Raw genomic sequence first — 22,488 nt, forward strand, 5'->3', positions numbered from 1 at the left:
TTTTTGCACAACAACAATCCTGTGATGTGGGCTGGACTTAAGAGAGGGGGTTTCTGGCTCAAAACCACGCAGCTTGCTTTTGTGTTCATCATTGCAATACTGTTGACGAACACAAAGAAAGACATATTTAAAAGCATTGATAACCTGGGGAAGGAAAACAAGCCCTTTCATGTTGTTTCTGTCTAATCTGCAGATGCTTTGTAGATGGGCAGCACGGTCGCTCCCATTTTCTTGCCATGCGAGAAGATGGATTTCTCCGTTTCCAACTGGATACATTTACCTTCACTGGAGCCTCCAACAATCAGGTTAAGATAGAAGATGGAAGAAATGGAAGTTGGATTTTTAAATGTAGGGCTAGGATACTTGATTAGTGTGTGGGTATGAGTTGGGGTGGAAAATCTAAGTACATTATGATGTCATATATCATCTTATGATATCATCTTATGATATCATCTTCAAAAGGTGAGGAATAAAGCCATCCTCCTAACTTAGTTCTAGAACTGCCTGTATTGAGGGGAGGTATTGAAATGGAAGAAGTCCTCCTTATGCATCACAACAGATGCCAATTATTATTATTAATAGTAATTATGCCAACAATAGCAGATGCTTTGGTGTGTTGGAAGAATTATCCTTCTGGGTTCAGTTCCAAGTGGGGAAAAAGACACTGGAAACAGGGAGGCTGTTTGGAAAGATGGTTTAATGGTGGACAGGACCCCATGGCTTGGAACTCCAAAGTGAAAAGGACGATCACATGCTTCAAGGTGAAGGAAAAGATCAAGGAGGAGGAGGAGGAGGTCTGAAAGTGCCTGGTTTTATACCCTCTGTTGGGATTTGAATTTGAGCTTGTACTCTGATTGGTTGTCAAACTCCCATGGGGCCATGCAGGGGCAACTCTGTAGGCTGTCTTGAGTTCCAGCCTTGGTTGAGCCTTGCTGGATGATGATGTAATGAAAAGGGCTTTAGGCAATTTCTATAGCTCTACCTGGAGATCTTTGTTATGTAAAATATTCTGGCCCAGGCCTTAATGGCCCACCCATTAACAAAGGTTGGGGTGAGCTTCTGAGGTAAGTTTCTGCTTCTGACCTTCTACTCTTTTTAGGGGAAATATTCTGCCTTTTTAAACATTTCTTAGGATATTTCATTTTTCTAGGAGAGGGGTGGGTGCTAACTTCCTACAGGTGTAAGGGATTACCATGGATTTTTCTGTACTTTGTCTTCCCTTTCTCAAATACAGGACAGTTACAGTTACCAGCTAATATCTATTCTGATTCTTTTAGATCTACCTCATCTGCCACTTGAAGGCAGTACCTGTGGGCTCAGCAAACCATCTCAATAAGGCATGTTCCTATGATCACACTACTGCAACCTGGAGCTCTCATGAAGGGGTTGACTGCTCCTGTTGTGCATCTCATACTGGCTGTGGCAGCAAAAAAAGAAAAAGGAGACAGCAGCAGAGGAGAGGTAGTGTGATCTCCCATATTAGAATGCTCCATCTCAGGCATCTGGTGGATCTGATCCCACTTTGGCCTCTGGTACCAGGAGGAGATTTGGGTCCTTGACGAGATTGCGTCCTGGGTGCCAACCCCTGTTGGTCAGTCCCAGCATGTCCTTTCATATTCCGTGTTGCTCTGAGAAATGAAGTGCTAGAATCAATACCTGGACAATGGTTAAAAAAGAGAGAGAGGGAGAATGAGGGCTCCTGAAATTGCTGCTTTTAATTTATAAACCCTTATACCTGGGTGCCCAGATATCTCTTCTAGCCAGAATCAGCCCATCCAATGTAGCTGTCCTGGGGGGAAATGCTGGTTGTGGTTCCACACTTTCATGAGGCAAGAGAGGCTGAAGGTACAAGACATTATTTCTGGATAATTGTACCCATATTTGGAAATAGCATCCTGGAAGTAAGATTAGGTCCCTCTGAGGTAGCTTTCCAGAGGCTGCTGAAATCAGAGCTCAGAACATTTTTTCAGAGGATATTTGGGGGTTAATGAAGATATTGTCATCTGGGTTTATTGGTTATTGTTTTTTTCTTTTCCTTTGTATTTTTGGGTCAGGGTTTTTTTTATTATTATTACTGTAGACCCAAAGATCTCCAAGAGTCCAGTGTATAAATTTAAAAAATAATATCCTCCTTGCAGGATAATCCCTGAGCTTCAATGTTTCTTATTTAAAAGTTCAGCAAAATAATGCTTTATTTACTGGCCTTGTTTGGCACCTGCTCAAGTAGATGCATCCAGTGTGTTCCTCTACATTAGCAGAGTTCAGGCTAATTTGGGAATTTTGAAATCCATAAAATTTATTCACTTATCAAATTTCTACACCAACCATCTCACATGTATTCCAAGTAGAATTAAAAGAACAGCATGGATAAATTGAATCACTTTGCAAAAGAGACATTGTGGTAATCATGTACCACAATGTCAGGGCTGAATTCCAAACTCTTATTCACCTCTTTCCAGGAACATTTGGAGAAGGAGACCTCACACTTGGTCCCATTGAACTGAAAGGGGAGCAGGCCCAGACCTCTTTGCAGAACAGCTCTAGGACTTTGGAGCTGGTGTCCATTGTGACCAACTTTGCCCCTGCTATATTCAACACATCCCCTGCTGCTGGGCCATCTCTGAACCAGATGGCGAATATTATCGTGAGGAAAGAAAAAATGAAAGAAGATGTAAACGGTGAGAATATCAAATTTTTCCATTTTTCAATGGGTTGAGATTTGGGCAGGGGGGGTACAGAACCGAGGCCATAGATATGATGATGTGTTTTACAGAGCAATTGGTAAGTGGGCAAACTGCACATTTCTTCCTTCATGCTGTGGTGGCCAATGGATCTGGTGTCAGCAGAAATAAACATCTCAACCATTTTTTATGCTGCAAATATTTCCATCCTATTGATCAGGGGTCCCCAAACTTGGCAACTTTAAGGCTTGAATCCAGCCAGCTGGATAATTCTGGGAGCTGAAGTCCACAAGCCTTAAAGTTGCCAAGTTTGGAGACCTCTGCTATAGATGCATGCCTGTAAGAAACAGTTGTAAACATAATAGGGAGAATAAGCCTTTAATTATAAGCTAACTTGTTTTATAAAGCTGCCTGCAAATACTGAATTCCACTTGTGATTCTTGAGAATCCAGTAACTGTATGAGGGGAGGGGTGTTTGGTTTTTTGCTGGGTTTTCGTTCTGATCTATAGGCAATAATGCAAAGTCTACATTTCCTTTCTCCAGAGAAGTAAGCTTTTTATAGCAAAGAACAACATAGTCTTGTGAAATCTCTTAACTTTTAACTATGTATTATGGTATGAGATTTCACAGCTAGTTCAAGCTTAATTGGATACATGAGAAATTGTCATTAGGCTAAATGTTTGAAACAGGGCTTTGCTACCGGATCTTATAATTGGCAAACGCTCTGCTATGAAAGATTGTTGATCAAAATACAGGTTCTGGTACTTTCTGTAGTAATAATGTATTTCTGATGCATGAAGGAGCAAAGTCCTTTATATAGTTTCAGCTTGATGTTCTCCAAAGAAGGTACATGTCAGATCCCAGGGCTTTTCCTCTTTGCCAAATTAAAGTTTTCAGCAAAAAACTTTACCTGAGTGAAATCTGCTGTCCCCATTGTGGATCCTTCTCCTGCCTCTATTTTGTCTGTTCTTGGCCAGTGTCCATCATCTGATTTTCTTTTTAAGGGGTCCCTTTCCCTTGAAAGCTGCCTTTGGACTGGGTCAAAATAAGGAAGCATTATGTTAATACTGATACATATAGCTAAGGGCCATTCAGCTTGTGTTGCTGATAAATGAGGGCAAAATCATGGGCACACAACCAAAAAGATCTACTGCCAGAGTGCCAGGGCATGTTTGTACTCTGGTTAGGTGCAAGTGGGGAAAGCACCTAACACCAGGGCAGGAAAGGCTACCCCAACAGAGTGTTTTTTTTTTCCAATGGCCTTTCAAATCTAAGGAGATATTCAAAGAGAAAGCCACAGCTGTGTTCATAGTGTACAGTCAGCAGTTGCCTCATGACATTTGCATTAGACCAGATATGATCTACACAGCAAACATTCCCTCTGTGTAAAAACACCAAGACTTTCTTTGAAGCCTTGGTTTAATCAGAGAACCTGTGTTTGAACCCAAAAGATTAGTGCATAAAACAAGTGTGCAGTGGCATTTCTGCAGCATACATTTGGAACTGAGTAGCAGGAGGCACTACAATTTGGAGTGGAAATGAAGAGAGCTCTTTGGATCTGATATGGTTGTCAATCAGCCATCTAAAAAGGTTGAGAGAATGAAGAGGTCCAGGAAGAATTTGGTTTTCTAGCTGATATACTAGTAATGATTCACTCTGTGAATTGGCATTCTGACTTTCCATTCTCTCTTTGCCTCATTTATTCTCCTTACAGGGTTTCATCTCCCCTTTTCCACTGCCACCATTGTCATATTAGTTGCCTGTTCCTTCATTGTCTTGGTGTCCATTCTGGGCTGTTTCTACTCCAACAAACATTCACGCAGAAGATACCAAATGGGGATGATCCAGTCAGTTCTGAGAGAAACTGATGCTGTGGCCATGGCACCTGCATCAACTGGAACATCTGGCACTGGAACCTCTGGGCAGTCCAGCATTACATCTATACAACCTGATGATTTAGTAGCTGTATTTTAGAAAGGCAAATCTACTCTCTTCTGGATAGCAAGTATTTAAGAAAATAAATATGCCAGTGCAAAACAGGAAGTGTAATTGTGTAATGTGTAACAAATCAAATTTTTGTCATAGTCATAGACCAAGGTAATATGCATACTCAACCCAATTCTAATCCACAAAATGTTTCAGATGTCCCAGTATGTGAGTTCATAATAACAAGCTGGCAAATCTTTTGTAAGGAAACTCAGGGTGAGTTCCAAAACCAGAACTAGCTTGCTGGTTTTGCACTCTGCAAATATATTTCATCTGGTATCATTGCAAATATATTTCTTACACACAAAAACATCACTGGCTATTAATTGCTTTGTTGATCAGCTGAAACACAACTCCAGATATCATCTGACTCCTTGTCACACTTTAAGCGGCTTACCTTCAGCCATCCACATGGAGAGTTATATTTAGAAATCTTTAATGCTCAAGAATTAGAGAGTACAGGACTAAATGTCCTTCTCGGTTTATATGGACCCTTCCTCCAAAGCTCATTATAATACATCTCACACACATAATCCTCAGACGGCAGGGTGTGGGGGAGACTAATGTAGAATTAGGATGCTCAAGATATTCCTAACATGGCTTACATATATATATATATAGTCTGGGCATAACTGCGGATCCACAGCAACATGACTTCAATAAGTTACTTTGTTCTTAAATTCAGGTTTGGGGTGGCAGTGGAGAAACAGTAGCACCAGATTTCTATTGGCGGAGAACTCAGCTACCTGTTTCTCTTTTAGTCTCAACCCCAAAATGTCAGGCTTGTGTGTTTACCCCAAACCAAGCTTGCTTGCTTCCTTTCTCTGGAGGTTGTGTGATGAGAGAACAACAACAACAACAAGAGCAAAAGATGAGCCTTTCTTCATTTGCACCCAATTGCAGTATAGTCCTTGCCTCTAAACCTCAGCTGCCTTCATTTGATTCCCCAAGTCATACCTTGTTCTTAGCTGTAGCAGGATTAAAATTATATTTTCTCTCTTATCCAAACACAGATTTTGCCATGGATACACATTGACTACTCTATTGGTGACAAAATCAAATGACTAGAGAGGGCAGATTTCCTCCCCCTCAGATCAGTGTCCTTCCAGGGCTGTGCTGCTTTGGTAGCAAGAGAGTCCATTTTCTTTCAAACTAAACTCTTCCCTTGTGTCTGCCAGATCTCTGAGCAAATCTCCAACTTAGAGGCTTTGATCAACATCTAATCACTGGAGGTGGCCAGGAAGTAGAGGCTGCTGTCAACTAAAAAGATACTCCTCTGGTCTTTTTAGCTGCCAGAAAAAGGGAGTGGGGGAAAACAAGGCATTCTTGAAATGCCTAGATATCAACTCAGCAGCCCAAAGTTGTCCGGAGCATAAGAAGGTTATTGGAGAGCATGATGGATGATTCTTGGAGACTGATGCATCCTATTGGAGGTCACATCCAGGGGTGGGGGAAAGACCAGGGTCAAGGGGGAAATTTATGATGGGATTTAGTACCAGCTGCACCCAGCCACGCACCAACATGACAGTTTCTAATAAACCAATTTAGTTTTTCTGAGATGTGTCTAGAGATTTTCGCTTTGAATGAGAGTGATTTGTTGGAGCCCTCACAGCTGAATGAAAACAGTGAGCCAACTATGTTTCTGATGACTCCAGTTGCTGGGGTTTTTTCCTCACTGGTTAATGCTCTTCTAGAATTGTTCAACTCTGTGTCCAAAAGGAATCCAACTATAGTTGATTGTCAGATGGAAAGACATATTTGCAAAAAACCACAGTGGATTTTGACCGGTGGTTAAAACCCATGTTTTTGTACTGGCTGATGACTTTTGCTAGAGATGGCTAGGGAAACAAAGCTGGGGTAATTCACCAGTCTCCCAATCCTTGTCTTAACATGCCTTCTACACTGTAAAAAGAGAAAGCACTATTTGCCATCATTCCTATATGCACATTTAGGTTCCACCAATGACAGCATATTTTAGGTAGGCATAATATCTGCCAGCTCAAGGTTGGATGGGTAGCCCTAAACACTCACCATGTTTCTCATTCAGACAGGCTCTCTCATCAATCATTTGCCAGCAGTTAAGAACAATTATCTTCACCAGCACCTTAAAAAAAAAAAAACCTTGGAAAGAGCATATATGACAAAATACATTTGTACATTTTAAAAGTGTATATATGAAACAAATACGGTATAGCAGATTTTCCTTTTATGCCCTTAAAAGTACAGCTATGAAAAATTTGCGGAGGCTATCTTTTTTTCTTTAAAGCATTTTAATAGAAAATTACAACATAAAAGAAAGGGCAACTGCTACAAATGCAATATTGAAATGTAACTTGAAAAGGCATAGAAGGGAAATTGCTTAAAAATATATAAAGCTGAATCACCACCACATCTTTCACCATCCCTGCCTTAGCCAATACAGACTTCTGGTTTGTATTGCTCTGTTTTGACTTGCTTTTTCTTTCAGCCTGATCTAGCAAAAGAGAGCTTTGCTTTCCCTCTGGAAATCCACTCTTTCCTGGTCTACCCAGTACCACTTGCTTCTGCAGCAACTCTCAAGTTTAACAGACTTTAATTTTGTTTTTTGATTCATCCTCTATTGCTGCTTCTTTGACGTAAATGTAAATATAAGAAAGTCACTCAATGCTTGGGAGCCATTGACTTGATGGTGGCAATTAAACCTGTTTCAACTTGCTATGCTTTTCTAACATAAGAAAATCAAAATTTTATGTTTGGTATTGCTCAAAAAAGGATTGTGTTGAAAGCTCCGCACTACAGAAACACTGATCTGTTACTCTGTTCCTGTTCAATTAAAAACATCTCTCTATCCTCAATGGGGAGAGAATAGTTGATGAGAAACTCTGGGCAAAAAGAATTTAAGTTCTATGCTACCGGCAGTGACACAGGTGAGTGCTGGACTAACTGGGGCAGGGATTGGTGGTCTAAAGATATCCAGCTCAATAGGAGCAATCCCCCCTTAACATGAACAGCCCTCCTGGTCTTTCATTGAGTTTGAAGCACCAACTATTTACAATAGTACATAATTATTTTAGATCAGTTTCTGTTATGTCTCCTCTTGGAAATTCAAACGAACAAACACAAAGCAGCCGTTACACAAACAAATCAAACTGTGGGAAATAACAAGATAACAGGCTGGCAAAAACTGTTAGGACTCCCCTTCAAAATTCAAACAAACAGAGATCTCTTTGCAGTAACGTCCTCATTCAAAATAGACATTTTGTTTCTGGCAAAAGGCACCAGCTCAGCTGTGTCCTTTTATACCCATTAAGGCAACATGCTAATTAACTGGCTTGCCCTTCAGATTAACGTTTCCTGGTTCTGACGTCAATCCACGATCTAACAGTCATCAGATTCAAAATTCCTAACAGTACCGATCCTTCCAATCACAACACTATCCCCCACCGCAGGGCCCTTCCCCCGAGTCTGATGTTTAACTTGACGATGTTTCGTTGACAACCCCACTCTGTCTCCCACAGCCAATGGAGGCGTCGCTCGTTCCAATTGTCTCAGGTGGTCTACACATTGGAGACTTGGAAAAGAAATACCGTTCTGCGACCAAGCCACCAACGGATTGTGCAAACGCAACCAGGACATTCCGAGCACCAAAGGGAGATGAAGGTTCGAGGTGATATAAAAACTTATCGCCTCCTCATGATCCCCAATGATCATACGCACTGGCTGGGTGGCGAAATGAATGGGCCCAGACTTGAGCTCACGCCCATCCACGGTTTCCACCTTAATGGGTGGATGTACAGCAACCAATGGGATCCCATAGTGCGTAGCAAAAGCTCGGTCCATAAAGCTGGTTGTAGCCCCTGAGTCCACCAACGCAACAGCAGGAATTCCCTCCTTCTGTGACTGTAGAAAAATTCGAGTGTCCAAAAGTAAATGCCGAGGAGGGCCAGGATTTACTTCAGCAATTTGAGGTGGGGATGTGGAATTTGTCCGACCTAGGGTTTCCTTGAGGTCAGGTCTACCCTGTTTTCCTGACGAGCCAAGAGTGGTTTCAGGTACGGGTCTGCGGTTCCCTCTCCGTTTGCAGGAATTAACAAAATGTCCCAGACCCCCGCAATAAAGGCACAAACCTTCCTGGAACCTTCTCGTACGTTCTCACACCGTTAAGCAAGGGCGGAGTGTGCCTAACTCCATCGGCTCCTCAACATTAACCGTGGGTTGGAAAACTCTCGGTGGCGTGGGTTGTGCACGAGAAAACGAAGATGGTTCCATACCGAGCCGTTTGCGTCCACGTTGCTGTAAACGAGCTTCAATTCGTAAGCACTGAACTATCAATGCATCCAAAGTTAAAGCCCTCTCTGCATGGACCAGCTCATCTTTCATGGCATCAGACAAGCCTTCCTGGAATGCAGCCATATGAGCCGGTTCGTTCCAATTGGAATCCAAACATAACAAACGAAATTCTGCAACGTAATCCTGCAGGGAACATTTCCCCTGAGTAATGTCCCGTAACCGTCTATCCACAGTTTGTATTGGGTTCTCAAACATCACTCTCAGTTGTTGAAGAAAACCCTGGAAATTATTCAACAACGGGCTATCTTGAACCAACAAAGGAGTAGCCCAATTAGCAGCCTGCCCAGATAAGAGGCTAAGAATGAATCCTGTCTTGGCCTGATCATTTGGAAAGTTTTCAGGCCTCAAGGACATAAATAATTGACACTGCCCCCAAAATGCCGGAAACATGTCCGTTTGCCCAGAAAATTTCTCCGGCATGGATACTGGGCTTTTCCTCACAGGAGGGGCAGGGGGAACAGCAGCAGGGCTTCGTAAGCTGGAAACATAATTCAGCAATTGTGTTACCTGATTCTGAAGCGTCACATTGCTTTGCAGTAGCTGATTTATTTGCTGTTGCTGCTGCTCTACCAAACGCTGCAGTTGATTTAAATCCATCTTGCTTTAAAGATGGTTTGTTTTTGGCCAGAAACAATAATGTTATGTCTCCTCTTGGAAATTCAAACGAACAAACACAAAGCAGCCGTTACACAAACAAATCAAACTGTAGGAAATAACAAGATAACCGGCTGGCAAAAACTGTTAGGACTCCCCTTCAAAATTCAAACAAACAGAGATCTCTTTGCAGTAACGTCCTCATTCAAAATAGACATTTTGTTTCTGGCAAAAGGCACCAGCTCAGCTGTGTCCTTTTATACCCATTAAGGCAACATGCTAATTAACTGGCTTGCCCTTCAGATTAACGTTTCCTGGTTCTGACGTCAATCCACGATCTAACAGTCATCAGATTCAAAATTCCTAACAGTACCGATCCTTCCAATCACAACAAGTTTCATGTCATTAAAAACCAGAAAAGATGTCCTTCAATTCAGGCAGAAAAGATGGAGCATAGAATCCAGAGACCAGAGCTACTATGAAATGAAAAAGGAAGTGTGGAGTTAGCCTTGACAAAGGTATGCAGGAGCTGCTGGGAGAGTGGTTGAAAGAAACTAAATGACAGCTCAATCCTGGAACCAGTGAGAACTGGAGACAAATACTCAAAATAGGCCCACTTTGATTCTGGTTGGTAAAAGAGTCAGGCGGAAAGTCTGCTGGTAGCCTTTAAGATCATGTGAATATATCCTACAACATAGAAATTTAATCTATTGAAGTTTAATAATTTTAATTGTTTTCTAGTATTTTAAAAATCTTTTATTATATTGTAGGCTGCCCAAATTCTTTATATCAGCAAGATGGGTGGCATAGAAATTAAACAAACAAACATTTTTGTAGCCCTAATGTTATCTGTGTCACGAGCAGGCCTACCTCAAAGAGCTGATATTAATCTTAATTTGAAGATTCTTAATTCAAGACAGTCTATGTATATCCTTATGGAGAGTGTTATGTAGCCGGAAGGACACACAAGGCAGACACGGAGCTGAAGGCTAACATCTCTTTATTGAAGCATAACAGGTTGCCGCGGCTGCCCTGGCTGGGCTGGCAGCCCAGAGGGCGACAACAAACGCTGGCTCTGCTCGACAGCCGGCTTTTATAGCCGACTGTCAAACGGAGCCAACCAATGGGAGCGGCTGGTGCTCCCGCTCAAACAGCGGACCTGGTTGGGGACTCCAACCAGTTCCAAAGACACAACAGAAACTGTCAGGGACACAACACCCCTTCCCCCTAGCTAGGGACCTGGCAGACCAGATTGGGAACTGTAGTTGTCAGGGACATAACACCCCTTCCCCCTAGCTAGGGATATGGTAGACCTGCAAATAGACTCCTAGTCCCAGGGGATAATGCGGACCCAGACTGGGGCTGTAGTTAGGCAGGGACACACCCCTTCCCCCTGGTTAGGGATATGATAGACCTGCAAATAGACTCCTAGTCCCAGGGGATAATGCGGACCCAGACTGGGGCTGTAGTTAGGCAGGGACACACCCTTCCCCTGGTTAGGGATATGATAGACCTGCAAATAGACTCCTAGTCCCAGGGGATAATGCGGACCCAGACTGGGGCTGTAGTTAGGCAGGGACACACCCCTTCCCCCTGGTTAGGGATATGGTAGACCTGCAAATAGACTCCTAGTCCCAGGGGATAATGCAGACCCAGACTGGGGCTGTAGTTAGGCAGGGACACACCCCTTCCCCCTGGTTAGGGATATGGTAGACCTGCAAATAGACCCCCAGTCCCAAGGAATCCTCAGCTGGGGTAGAGTCCTTTGCCGGTAGACCGGGCCCGGCCGAGGAGCGCTCAGTGTTTCTCGAGTTGATCGGGGCCGTTCAAGGAACGTTCGGCGTTGGCTCGGTAGACCGGGCCCCGCGTGGAGCTCTCAAACGTCGGCGTGGTAGATTGGGCCCTGCAGGGGACTCCTGATGGGGTAGACCGAACCTGCAGGGAGCTCTCGGCGTCGGCGAGGTAGACCGGGTCCTGTAGGGAACTCGACGGGGTTGACCGGGCTCGGGGGATCTGACAGGTAGACCGGGCCCTTTTGGCTGGGATTGTCGACGGCTGCTGGGTGGGCCGCCCTCTCGGGACCTGACAGATAGACCGGGCCCTTCTCGGCTGCTAGATGGATCGGGCTCTCTGGATTTGACAGGTGACCAGGCCCTTTTGGTGGGGGCCGTTGTCGACGGCTGTTAGGTAGATCGGGCTCGCTGGGTTTGACAGGTAGACCAGGCCCGTTTGGCTGGGGATCGTTGTCAACGGCTGTTGGGTAGATCGGGCTCGCTGGGTTTGACAGGTAGACCAGGCCCTTTTGGCTGGGGTTCGTTGTCGATGGCTGCTGAGTAGATCGGGCTCTCTGGGGTAGACCGGCTCGTCTCTGCCTTCAGCAGATAGATCGGCTCTCAGGGGGTAGACCGGCTTGTCTCTGCCTTCAGCAGATAGATCGGCTCTTCAGGAGGTAGACCGGCTCGTCTCTGCCTTCAGCAGATCGGCTCTCAGGGGTAGACTGGCTTGTCTCTGCCTTCAGCAGATAGATCGGCTCTCAGGAGGTAGACCGGCTCGTCCCTGCCTTCAGCAGATAGATCGGCTCTTCCGGAGGTAGATCGGCTCTTCAGGAGGTAGACCGGCTCGTTTCTGCCTTCAGCAGATAGAGTGGCTCTTCAGGCGGTAGACGGCTGTCTCTGCCTTCAGCAGATAGAGCGGTTCTTCAGGAGGTAGACTGGCTCGTCTCTGTGGCTTTCGGAAATGGCGGCAGTGGCGCCTGTGGGCGACGTCCGTCTCCTCAGTGAGGGAGCCTTTGAAGCTCGCGCTCGCAGTAGTGCCAGCGGCAGTGCCTGGCGGGGGACGTTTTCTCCTCGGCAATGGAGGCTTTGAGCGTCGCCGACCTCACGGTAGCGCCAGCGGCAGTGCCTGGCAGGGGGGCGTTTTCTCCTCGGCAAATGGAGGCTCTGAGCTTCGTGCTCCCCGTAGTGCCAGCGGCAGTGCCTGTCACCTCAGTAGCTGTGACTTCGAAAATCGCGCTCTGAGAAGAGCGTTTTGTGGCTGCGCCTGTCTGGCAGTGTCAGTCTCCTCGGCTGAGGAGGCTTTTTGAATTTCGCGCTCTTGTGAGCGCCGGCGGCTGCGGCTTCGGCGCCCGTGACTTCGCTCTAGCGACTACAGCTCAAGCTACAGAGGCTTTTTGGATTTCGCGCTCTGTGAGCGTCGGCGGCTGCGGCTTCAGCACCTGTGGCTTTGCTCTTTAGTGACCACAGCTCTTTTGAATTTCGCGCTCTTTGTGAGCGCCGGCCAGCTGGCTACAGCGCCCGTGGTTCGCTTCAGTGAGTACAGCTCAGAACAAGGGAGGTTTGAATTTCGCGCTCTTTGTGAGCGTTGGTGGCTGCGGCTTCAGTGCTCGTGGCTTCGCTCTCAGTGACTAGCTCAGCTGATTCAGTCCGGTTGCCTCTTCTTTGTGCAATCCCACCCTCGTCGCCAGTGTTATGTAGCCAGAAGGAGACACGAGGCAGACACGGAGCTGAAGGCTAACATCTCTTTATTGAAGCATAACAGGTTGCCGCGGCTGCCCTGGCTGGGCTGGCAGCCCAGAGGGCGACAACGAACGCTGGCTCTGCTCGACAGCCGGCTTTTATAGCCGACTGTCAAACGGAGCCAACCAATGGGAGTGGCTGGTGCTCCCGCTCAAACAGCGGACCTGGTTGGGGACTCCAACCAGTTCCAAAGACATAACAGAAACTGTCAGGACACAACACCCCTTCCCCCTAGCTAGGGACCTGGCAGACCAGATTGGGAACTGTAGTTGTCAGGGACATAACAGAGAGCATGCTGCCTGCAGATTAATATGAATGGATAGAACCTTGTTTATGAAATTGATATAATACGTTTTAATGGAAAGATGGAAACAAGTACATTTCTTGCAATTTGCTGTTTTAGACCCTTAGGAATGATGGTAAAGTTGGAGTTCCAGCTAACTGATCAGCTGCAAACTTACAAATGATGTAACATAACTCAGGCAAACCTTTGTTTTCCTAGCTCCTATTTACAACACTCATACAGTAGGTGCTATGCTACAGAAGCTTTAATCAGTAGTGGAAAACATGCTGGAGACAGCACCCTTGTTACAGAATTTTTTTGGGATTCAGCCAAGAACATTTTGGGTGAGTGACAATGTATCTTCTGCCAGTCTCTTTTAGGAAGAGATCAGAAAAAATTGTGAGACCAATTCAATTTGGAAGTACACAGATACTACCTTGGGGTATTTTAAGGCACAGAAAAACAGCATTACCATTCAAAAGGTATTGTGTTATGTTTCTCCTTCATGGATTTTTTGTGGTCAGAAAAAAGTGTGTGTGTATACTGTATATATACACCATATCTTTCCAATACTCACCTAGAGCATGATTTCTACTGTGGCATTACAGGATACTTTGCATTTAACTCTGTGGACTCTCTTTTTCAGGCTGTCCTGGTGATACTTGGCCTGCTGCAGGTGGCTTTTGGTGTCCTCTTTCTAACTAGCCACTATTCTTATACAGATAGCCTTGGCACTCACTTCTTCTCAGGTTCCCTGGTAAGTGAATTAATGTGGATATGCTGGAAATTCAGAAAAAGAAGAAAGCATTGATTTACCTTTTGTAAGATTATACAAAGGAGAAAATCAGCAGGAGAAATGGCAAGCTGTAGCTGCTGAAATGATGTTTTCCTTTCTTTGATTAAAGCTACAACTCTCTTACCTTCTTTTTCTTACTGTGTGAAGAGACTCATTTTCATGTGTCTGCTAAATGCTTCATTTTCATAATTCTTCACAAAGTTTTAAATAAATATTTCTAGCGCATATATGTATTGACAAATAAGTTAAGTTTCAATGATTACGCCCTGCTTATTGGGGTGTAAACCCCATAACATTTCGTGGGATTTATTTTTGAGTAGTTTTGTGTTGGCCTGAATTGCATAAAGTCCTTTCCTTTGTCAGGATTTTGTTGGACACCGACTCCCATCATCCACCATTAGCTGTGCTAGGCAGGGTGGTTGGAATTGGGAGCTGAACTGCTCAGTCCAATGTTGTTGTGTCCTCAATGCTGTGAAATTCCATAGCCATAGCCAAGAACAATAACATTTGCTTTGAGGTTTTAAGCTGTTTCTTGCTTCTACATATTGTTATGTATTTATAGGTTTATTTTAAAAATGTACAGTACCGGCTGCCCATTCCCAAAGCTTTGGATGGCTAACAAATCTGCAATGATAGTCCCCTAATTAAAATCGTGAACACTCTAAATTAGTATTCATTATTCCTTCTTTTTCCTTTTGGTAGTTGTTCCTGGCTGGTGTTATTTCTGTTATAGCTGATTGAATTCCTTCCATTGGTTTGGTGAATCCTGCCTTTCTTTTCTCTTTAGATTTCTCATCTATTTTGTAAGCCTAATTTAGCCTGGGATTCTATGAGAGTGAATAAATTACTTCTCTCTCCTAGATAAAAGACTGTTTGATCTTCTGTATTAAATCAGCTACCACTGCGGTTGTATTCAACTTTCTGTATCTGAGAGAGAGATATTTTATTTTCTTCCTTCCTCTTGCCCCTTTACTGAGAAGGTCCAACATGGTTGCACAGAGTGGGCTCAGTTGGTGGTAAGTCATTTGTGAATTCAGCTCTCCCTCTCAACCAATCAAGTTCTCATGTTCTGCCTGGTCTTACCTCTTTAGAGTCTAAGGTCATTCTGAACAGACTAGCTGAGGTTACTTCCACACCACAGTGCTTCCATCATTTTTCACTCCCATTACAACAGCGGTAGGCAACTATGGCGCTTTTACAACCTGTCAACTCCTAATTCATGAGCCAGCATGGCGGTTTAGGACTTCTGGGAATTGAAATCCACAGGTTATAAAGTTGCCACACTGTCCATCCCTGCTTTATAACAATGATTAAGTTGTCCTGCAATCTTTTTTATTTCCTCTCGACCTTAAAAGGTGAACAGGAGAGAAAAGGAGACAGGTTGAGTTAAATTGCTACCAGGAAGGGAATTGACTATTTCAAAGTTCTGTATAGTTAAAAAGAGTTTCAGGGGAGCGGGGAGGAAAGGCTCACTGTGGTTTTTTATATCCAACAGCAAAATCAGCAAATCAATCTCTACAACAGTCAGCACTGCACTGATTTTGAGCTTCTGTTGTTGGTCTGCTTTGAAGGAGAGTTCATTTTCTTCCCTCTGGGGAAGCATACTTATGCCTTGGACATGCCTTGTGCCACTGTTCTGTTCCATCAGTGATATAGTTAGTTAACAGTAGACTGTCTGTCCTAGGAACAAAGGATGGAGAGATGTTTACACAGCCAGACATCTTAATTTGATATAGGCATCATGCTTGTTTTTTCTTAAAAGGAATATACAAAAAATAATAATAAAACGAAAAACTACATTTATTTAGTCGGCTACTTTTTTTATACTATAAATCTTCTGAAACAGAAAAGCAACCCTCAACAAGCTATGTTGGGAGGGGTTCATCTTGTCAAAATCAGCCCAGATATTCAGACTGGGTCTCTGTCCAATCATCAACAGTGGCGTTTCCCAAACTAGACAACATTACAATGTGTGGATATCAATTCCCAGAATTCCTCAACTAGCATCTTTTTGCATCCTCCAAATTTTTTTTTAGGCAAACCTCAGAGCCAAACATCTAGTCATGATTGTTGTAATCCCTCAGGTAGCCTTAATTGAGCTGTAAAAGCAAGGAAAGGCCCCCCAAAAGTCAGAAAATAGACACAAGTGCAAACCTCTGCCATCTGCTCACCACTCCTCCCATTACAGTTCTTAGTCTGTTCTACTCACACATGTTAAACATGACCACCAAAACAATACCACCTCCCTAATCTGCACAGAAATTTTGGAAGAAGTTGGCTGCAAGACCAAGATATGGTTATGGAAAGAGTTGCCCTGAGATTTTGGAAATGAAATTGTCATTTCAATTCTCCTTCTCCATCACCAAGTAAACAGGTGGGAATGTGGAGATGGCAAACAGAGTAAATGTTCCCACAAACGTCTTGCAGATGGCAACATTATGTGTTTTCAGGCTGTCTGGTCATCCACATTTTAAAAGAAAAGAACTGAAAAGTCATCTCATCTGATTTATTAACCAAACAGAGGTCTTTCAAAGAACTTAACTAATCTGAGGTTGTGACACCTAAGTATTCTTCACTCTTTTCTTTCTCTTAATTAGAATTTTAGTGGATTTGAACTCAAGGGCTGTCTCTTCATCTTTCCTGTCTGCTATAACACCTCGGAAGATACTGTAGTAATTTCATAAGAATTCCAAACAGGAAACAATAAAGAGTGTGATCCTGTTCTTTTTTTAAAAAAACAAATATAATTCTTGACATCTCATAAATTTCAATAGTGAAGCTAAGGGAATAGATCAAGTTATTCCTACGCAAGTTATGCTACAGCCTGCTTTCTCAGGGACATTTTCCTTTACAAGGACAGCAGCCTTTTGATGCTGCTGATAAAATTTATAAATGAATACAGATCAATAAAAGATCAGTCTGGAAGTATCCAGCTGAGTGTAATTAGCTTATCTGGGAAAATAGGGGAAAAAATCCCAGCGTGTCTACTGCTTTGTGTTGGCATACTGACATCTTGTGGCTAAGTAAAAAGCTGCTAATAAATGTTAGCTTGAAACTAAAAATATATTTAAAAAAACAAAACCCGATATTGTGGTTAGCCGGCAGCATGTGTGGACGGCTGAGAAGAGCGAGGACTCAGATGAGGAGCCAGGACCATTAGGGAGTGGACTGCTGCCTTCAGAGATTGTGAGGACTGGCAGCAGTGATGAGGAGGTTCCTGAGGAGCCTGTGCCAAGAGTGCATGCACGCAGAATTGCTCAGAGGAAAGAACAGTTACAACAGCATGGGTGACTCAGGAGTAAGGCTGCAAGGTAATGGCCCCTCCTTGAAGAAGATAAAAGCCAGCTGTGAAACTAACCTTCTTTGCAGAAGGCAAAGACGTTTTGAAACCACAGCCTCCTGGACATTTCAGTATCCTGAGTTTGTATTTGAACATTTTTGTCTTGCAAATTATTTCTTGTCTGTTATCTTTGGGCAAGTCTCGCACAGTTTGGCAAGGCTTGTGCTTATCACAGCTAATTATTTTGTAAAAGCATTACAAGGTTTTTGTTCCTCTTGGAATGTGTTTGATTTTTCGGAAAAGGGCATGGGTCAGAATACCTGATGAGATAAGTAGCTGGAAAAACATATTCACACAGCAGCCAAGATGGGTCAGTGGGAAGTCTGAAAGCAAGAAGGCAAGGACTTGCAGTAGTGCCCTGCTGTTTCTGTTCTCTGGTACACAGTGTGGTAGTAGTAGAACCAGTCTGATTTGGTGTTTAAGGCATCAGGCTAGAAACCTAGAGTCTGTGAGTTCTAGTCCTGCCTTAGGCACAAAGCCTGCTGGGTGGTCTTGAGCCAGTCACTCTCCCTCAGCCCTAGGATTCCAAAAAATGTTGTCAAGAAAACTGCAGGGATGTGTTCAGGTACTTGTTGCCAGAAGTTAAAAATTAACTTCAGAAGATACATGGAGAATGTGTAATAATTGAGAAATTTGCAGGGTCACCTGGATACCCTAGCAATCAGAGGTGGTATTCAGCAGGTTCTGACCAGTTCTGGAGAACCGGTAGTGGAAATTTTGAGTAGTTCAGAGAACTGGCAAATGTCACCTCTGACTGGAGATTTTACAGTATCCTTCCCCCACCATGCCCACCAAGCCACGCCCACTGAACTGGTAGTAAAAAAAATTTAATCCCACCACTGCTAGCAATCCTAATTTTGCTCTAGCTGTAAGATGAGAATATTGTCTTGTAATGATTTAAGTATGATTTAACTGAATGTCTATGGAGATTCTCAGTCACCCAAGTCATGGTTGTCCCAAAGGTGCCTTTCTAAGCCCCTTTGCTTTTTCAATCACAGCTCCAACTTCTCAATGAAAGAAAAAAAAAACCGGAAAGTCCACTTGCCTCTTGAAAAAAGCACCTTTGCAACATGATTTGACTATTTGACATACAACAGAACACTCAATTCTTCCTCCTTAAAGCTCCAGAGCAGAGGTCTCCAAACTTGGCAACTTTAAGACTTGTGGCCTTGAAAGTTGAAGTCCACAAGTCTTAAAGTTGCCAAGGTTGGGGACCCCTATTCCAGAGCCTCACCTGAGCGCTGCTTTCCTTCTTTTTGAAGAAGAGTGTTCTGGCCAGCCTTAAGTTTTATTGGTGAATTCTCTTTAGATGATAGCAACACAAAGGAGTTGTTTCTGTCTTAGGACAGCTGGTGGAAAATAGATTCCACTGGCTACTCATCAGCCAATCAGCACCCTCATAATATATATCTAGTCAATCGGTCAATTTTGGCCGGGTGAAATATATCTAGAGTAGTGGCACCAGGGACTGTCTCTGTGGAGAGAGGCTTTTTCTGTGGACTGGAGAGGGCATGGTTTCACATGCTGCCTGCATCTCAAGATGAGGCTTCACTTGTTTGAGTCACCCAGTTTCTGGCTTGCTGGTGCCCAGTGCCCCTCCACAGACCAGGGATTGGGGACACCTGATGTAGAGCCACAACAAAATTAGGTCAGCATTTCTCCTGCAAATCATTAGATAGCCAAACTGAGAAGCACCAGAAGGGGACCATCAGCTACTCCTGCAGACACGCTTTTCCTTTAAGTACTGGGAATTGGATTTCATAACCCTATGGTTTTGTAAGAAAACAAAATACAAATTATTTTAACTAATTTTAATGAATTCATTAAGTGAATTCTACCTCCCCACATCGGCTTTGCTTGTCAGAAGCCAGCTGGGAGGGGTAAAATGGCAACCATGTGGCCCTGCTGAGGATTATGACAACAAGGCAACGTTTTGGAGAGAATAGCAAAACAAAGATTTGGTTACTGCTCTCCAAGCTCTGTTGCAATTGTGATGTCCGATGCTGATCCGAAACAAGGATGATGCTGTTTTGAAAGCACACATTTTGATAACTGAATCCAGTGCCACCTCTCTTGCCCCCTTTTTTGGATGGGGCTGCTGGCATGATTGGGGAGCTGTCAACTTCCTTTACTCTCTTCTGTGTTTTGGGCAACGGAAAACAGCACTAAGATTGTATACAGGCAGTCACCTTATTTACAACCACAGTTGAGCCCAATATTTCCATTGGTAAACAAAACAATTGTTAAGTGAGTTGTGCCTAATTTCATGACATTTTTACCACTGCTGTTGAGTCACTGCAGTTGTAACATAAATCCGGCTTCCCCCGATTCACTTTGCTTGTCAGAAGCCGGCTGGGAAGATTACAAATGGTGAACACATGACTCTGAGACATTGCAACCCTCATAAATATATGCCAGTTGTCAAGAGCCCAAATTTTGATCACGTGACCATGGGGATGCTGCAACAGGTGTGTGTGTGAAAACCGGTCATATGCCACATTTTTCAGTGCTGTTGTAACTTCAAACAGTCACTAAGTGAATGGTTGTAAGTAGAGGACTATCCACATTGACACCAAGAATAAACTAAGTTCAGCATCATAGGTAGAGAGGTAAAAAAATTGAATGGCTTGGCCATTCCAGTAGTACTGTAAATCACTGGTAAAAAAAAACATCTACAGCAGGGCTGTCAAACTCGTGGCCCATGGGCCAGATGTGTCATGCGTTGGCCACGCCCCCACCTGGTTTAGCGAAGGGGGAAAAAGTCCCTATACATCATGTGATGACGCCGTGGCAATGTGAGTTTGAAACCCCTGATCTACGGTATTTTAAGAAGTAGCCTTCTGCATTGACTTTGTAGATACAGCTATAATTGGAAAAGAACAATTGATGGCTCTTAATTTTGGTTTTTTTCCCCGCAGCACCCGCTGGGGGGGGGGGGGGGGGGGGGGGGGGGGGGGGGGGGGGGGGGGGGGGGGGGGGGGGGGGGGGGGGGGGGGGGGGGGGGGGGGGGGACTAGTTCTCTCTTATCAGCAGCTTGCAAATTAAGATTCTGTTTGGAGAAAACTTTATATATCACAGATACATCTAACCTCAAAGAAGTGTCCAAACCAACATTAAAGAAAATAAATCCTTAATTTTTCATTTTGTTTTTGTTGTTGTTATGTTGTTGTCTGTCTCTGTGTGTATTTCTTTTCCACTTTTTGCAATTCTTTCTATAAAATGGTTAGACAAATGTTTAAAATAGCCTATAAAAGAAATGGAAGGAAAATAATTAACGTAGTGTTTAAAAAAGAAAAAGTTTCAGTAGTTTCAAACTAGTTCCTCTTCAGTTTATTTTAGGAGGCAGGGTGGCCGCCTTACTCAACTTCATGGCTTGATAAACACCAGGATGTTGCTTAAGATGGTTTGAAAACTGCTGGTGGAGAATGTAGTTCTATATATTCTCAGCCTAAAAATTATGTATTTTGTGCTCAGTTCTGGCACTGTCCAACTAATACAAATACTAGTGCTTTTATCCTGTTTCGGTTCTACATAAAAATATGAAACCTGAAGCCTCTTTTTTTGGTGGTAACTTTCAGCCTTCATATTTCAGCAAAAAGATCCATGCCTAAAGGCAATTTAAACGTCAGGAAAACATTGCAGATCTAAGTATGCAAGATCTAAGTAAATAAACACTAAAGATGGTTCGAGATATATTTCTATCAACTCCTCTTTGGAAACCCCAGTGCTAAACTTTGTGTACAACTGTGTCCATCAAGTTCTTTCCACAATGTGACAACAATGAGGGGTTATTATCAATCAATCAATCAATCAGAAAAGAGCTGGAAAGGACCTTTGAGGTCTTCTAGGATAATTTGTTCCATTTCCCAAACTGTTTAGAATCATAGTGATCAGAGTTCCGGGAACACATCAAGCTACCTTTAGAAGATACGTTACTATGTATGTGCTAACCTTGTGGAATAAGGAAGGAGATACTTCAAGTGGGCCAATGCTGGTGTTGAAAATGTCTTCAACAATAGCCCATTTGGGGTGTCTGGGGTGGTGGTTTGGGGTTGAGACATTTCCTGATATTGTTACAGTGCAATTTGTAAACTTCCGGGTGTGAAGAATGTTGGGAAGGAGATATATTAGGAACAATGTTGAAGGAGATATGAAGCTAGCACAGGAGAAAGTAAAAGAAGATAGATAAATCTTCCTGGTTTGGGTATAAGAGTTTAATCAGGATTGTTCATTCTGACTTCCAGGAAAAAAGCATTGTTTTACATTGTTCTATCTATGATCTACATGATTTTTTTTCCTATCCAAATAATCAGCTGGGTTTAGGAACCTGTAAGAGTTTTTGTCTCTGACAAGAAGTGGTGAAGCTGGCATGTCAGAAGCTGGAGTCCTTCTGCAGAGATTCCTCCAGGGACATCCCACAGTATTTGGGGTAAGCATTAGGCATGGGACTTTTAGAAGTTCAAGGACACATAGGTTCTTCCTCATACAACTTATCAGTATTGTATGTCCTTACCCAAATTTCCTGGGTGCAGCTAAAGCAAAACAGTATCCTTTGTGAATGGTCTTAATAGACTAATTCCTTTACCTGTCAGTGAGCATCCCATTCCCTATCTACCTTCTGGTATAAGTTGTCATTCTTCTCCATGTTTTCTCTATACTTGGGAAAAAAATTTAAAAAAATGTTTATCTTTTGCTTTGCAGGCACTCTTGTTGATGATCAGGCTCCTCCAATCAGCTTTTCCTCTCCCCTTGTGCTTATAGAGATGAGCTGGGCACGCATTTCAGTTCAGCTGCAGTGGTGAGTCACCAGCTCTGCTTCTCCTGCTCTTTCCAGCCTCTGAATCAGCAACAATGCTGTACATTTTCCATGACCTTACTTCAAAAACTTTATCTTTCAAACCCCACAGAGCTGGCAAAACAAGCAGTTTTGTATAGTGGTTAAGACTCAGAGGCTAAAACCCAA

The 22,488-nt window shown here is 43.4% G+C and overlaps 1 protein-coding gene across 2 annotated transcripts in view; it reads left to right on the plus strand.

The window, feature by feature from the left end:
- Positions 1 to 4,721, plus strand: part of LOC113450204 (zona pellucida sperm-binding protein 3-like) — a 31,193-nt gene extending 26,472 nt beyond the window's left edge. For both annotated transcript variants that reach the window (XM_087920769.1, XM_087920770.1), the window contains exons 6-9: positions 194 to 305; positions 1,278 to 1,461; positions 2,460 to 2,678; positions 4,397 to 4,721. In XM_087920769.1, coding sequence (XP_087776895.1) covers positions 194 to 305; positions 1,278 to 1,461; positions 2,460 to 2,678; positions 4,397 to 4,656 — 775 coding nt within the window. In that variant the 3' untranslated portion in view covers positions 4,657 to 4,721. The remainder of the gene's footprint in view (positions 1 to 193; positions 306 to 1,277; positions 1,462 to 2,459; positions 2,679 to 4,396) is intronic.
- The last annotated feature ends 17,767 nt before the right edge of the window (positions 4,722 to 22,488 follow it).

Source organism: Pseudonaja textilis, chromosome 1 (genome assembly GCF_049901715.1).
Source record: "Pseudonaja textilis isolate UNSWEBS1 chromosome 1, rPseTex1.2, whole genome shotgun sequence".
NCBI lineage: Eukaryota > Metazoa > Chordata > Lepidosauria > Squamata > Elapidae > Pseudonaja > Pseudonaja textilis.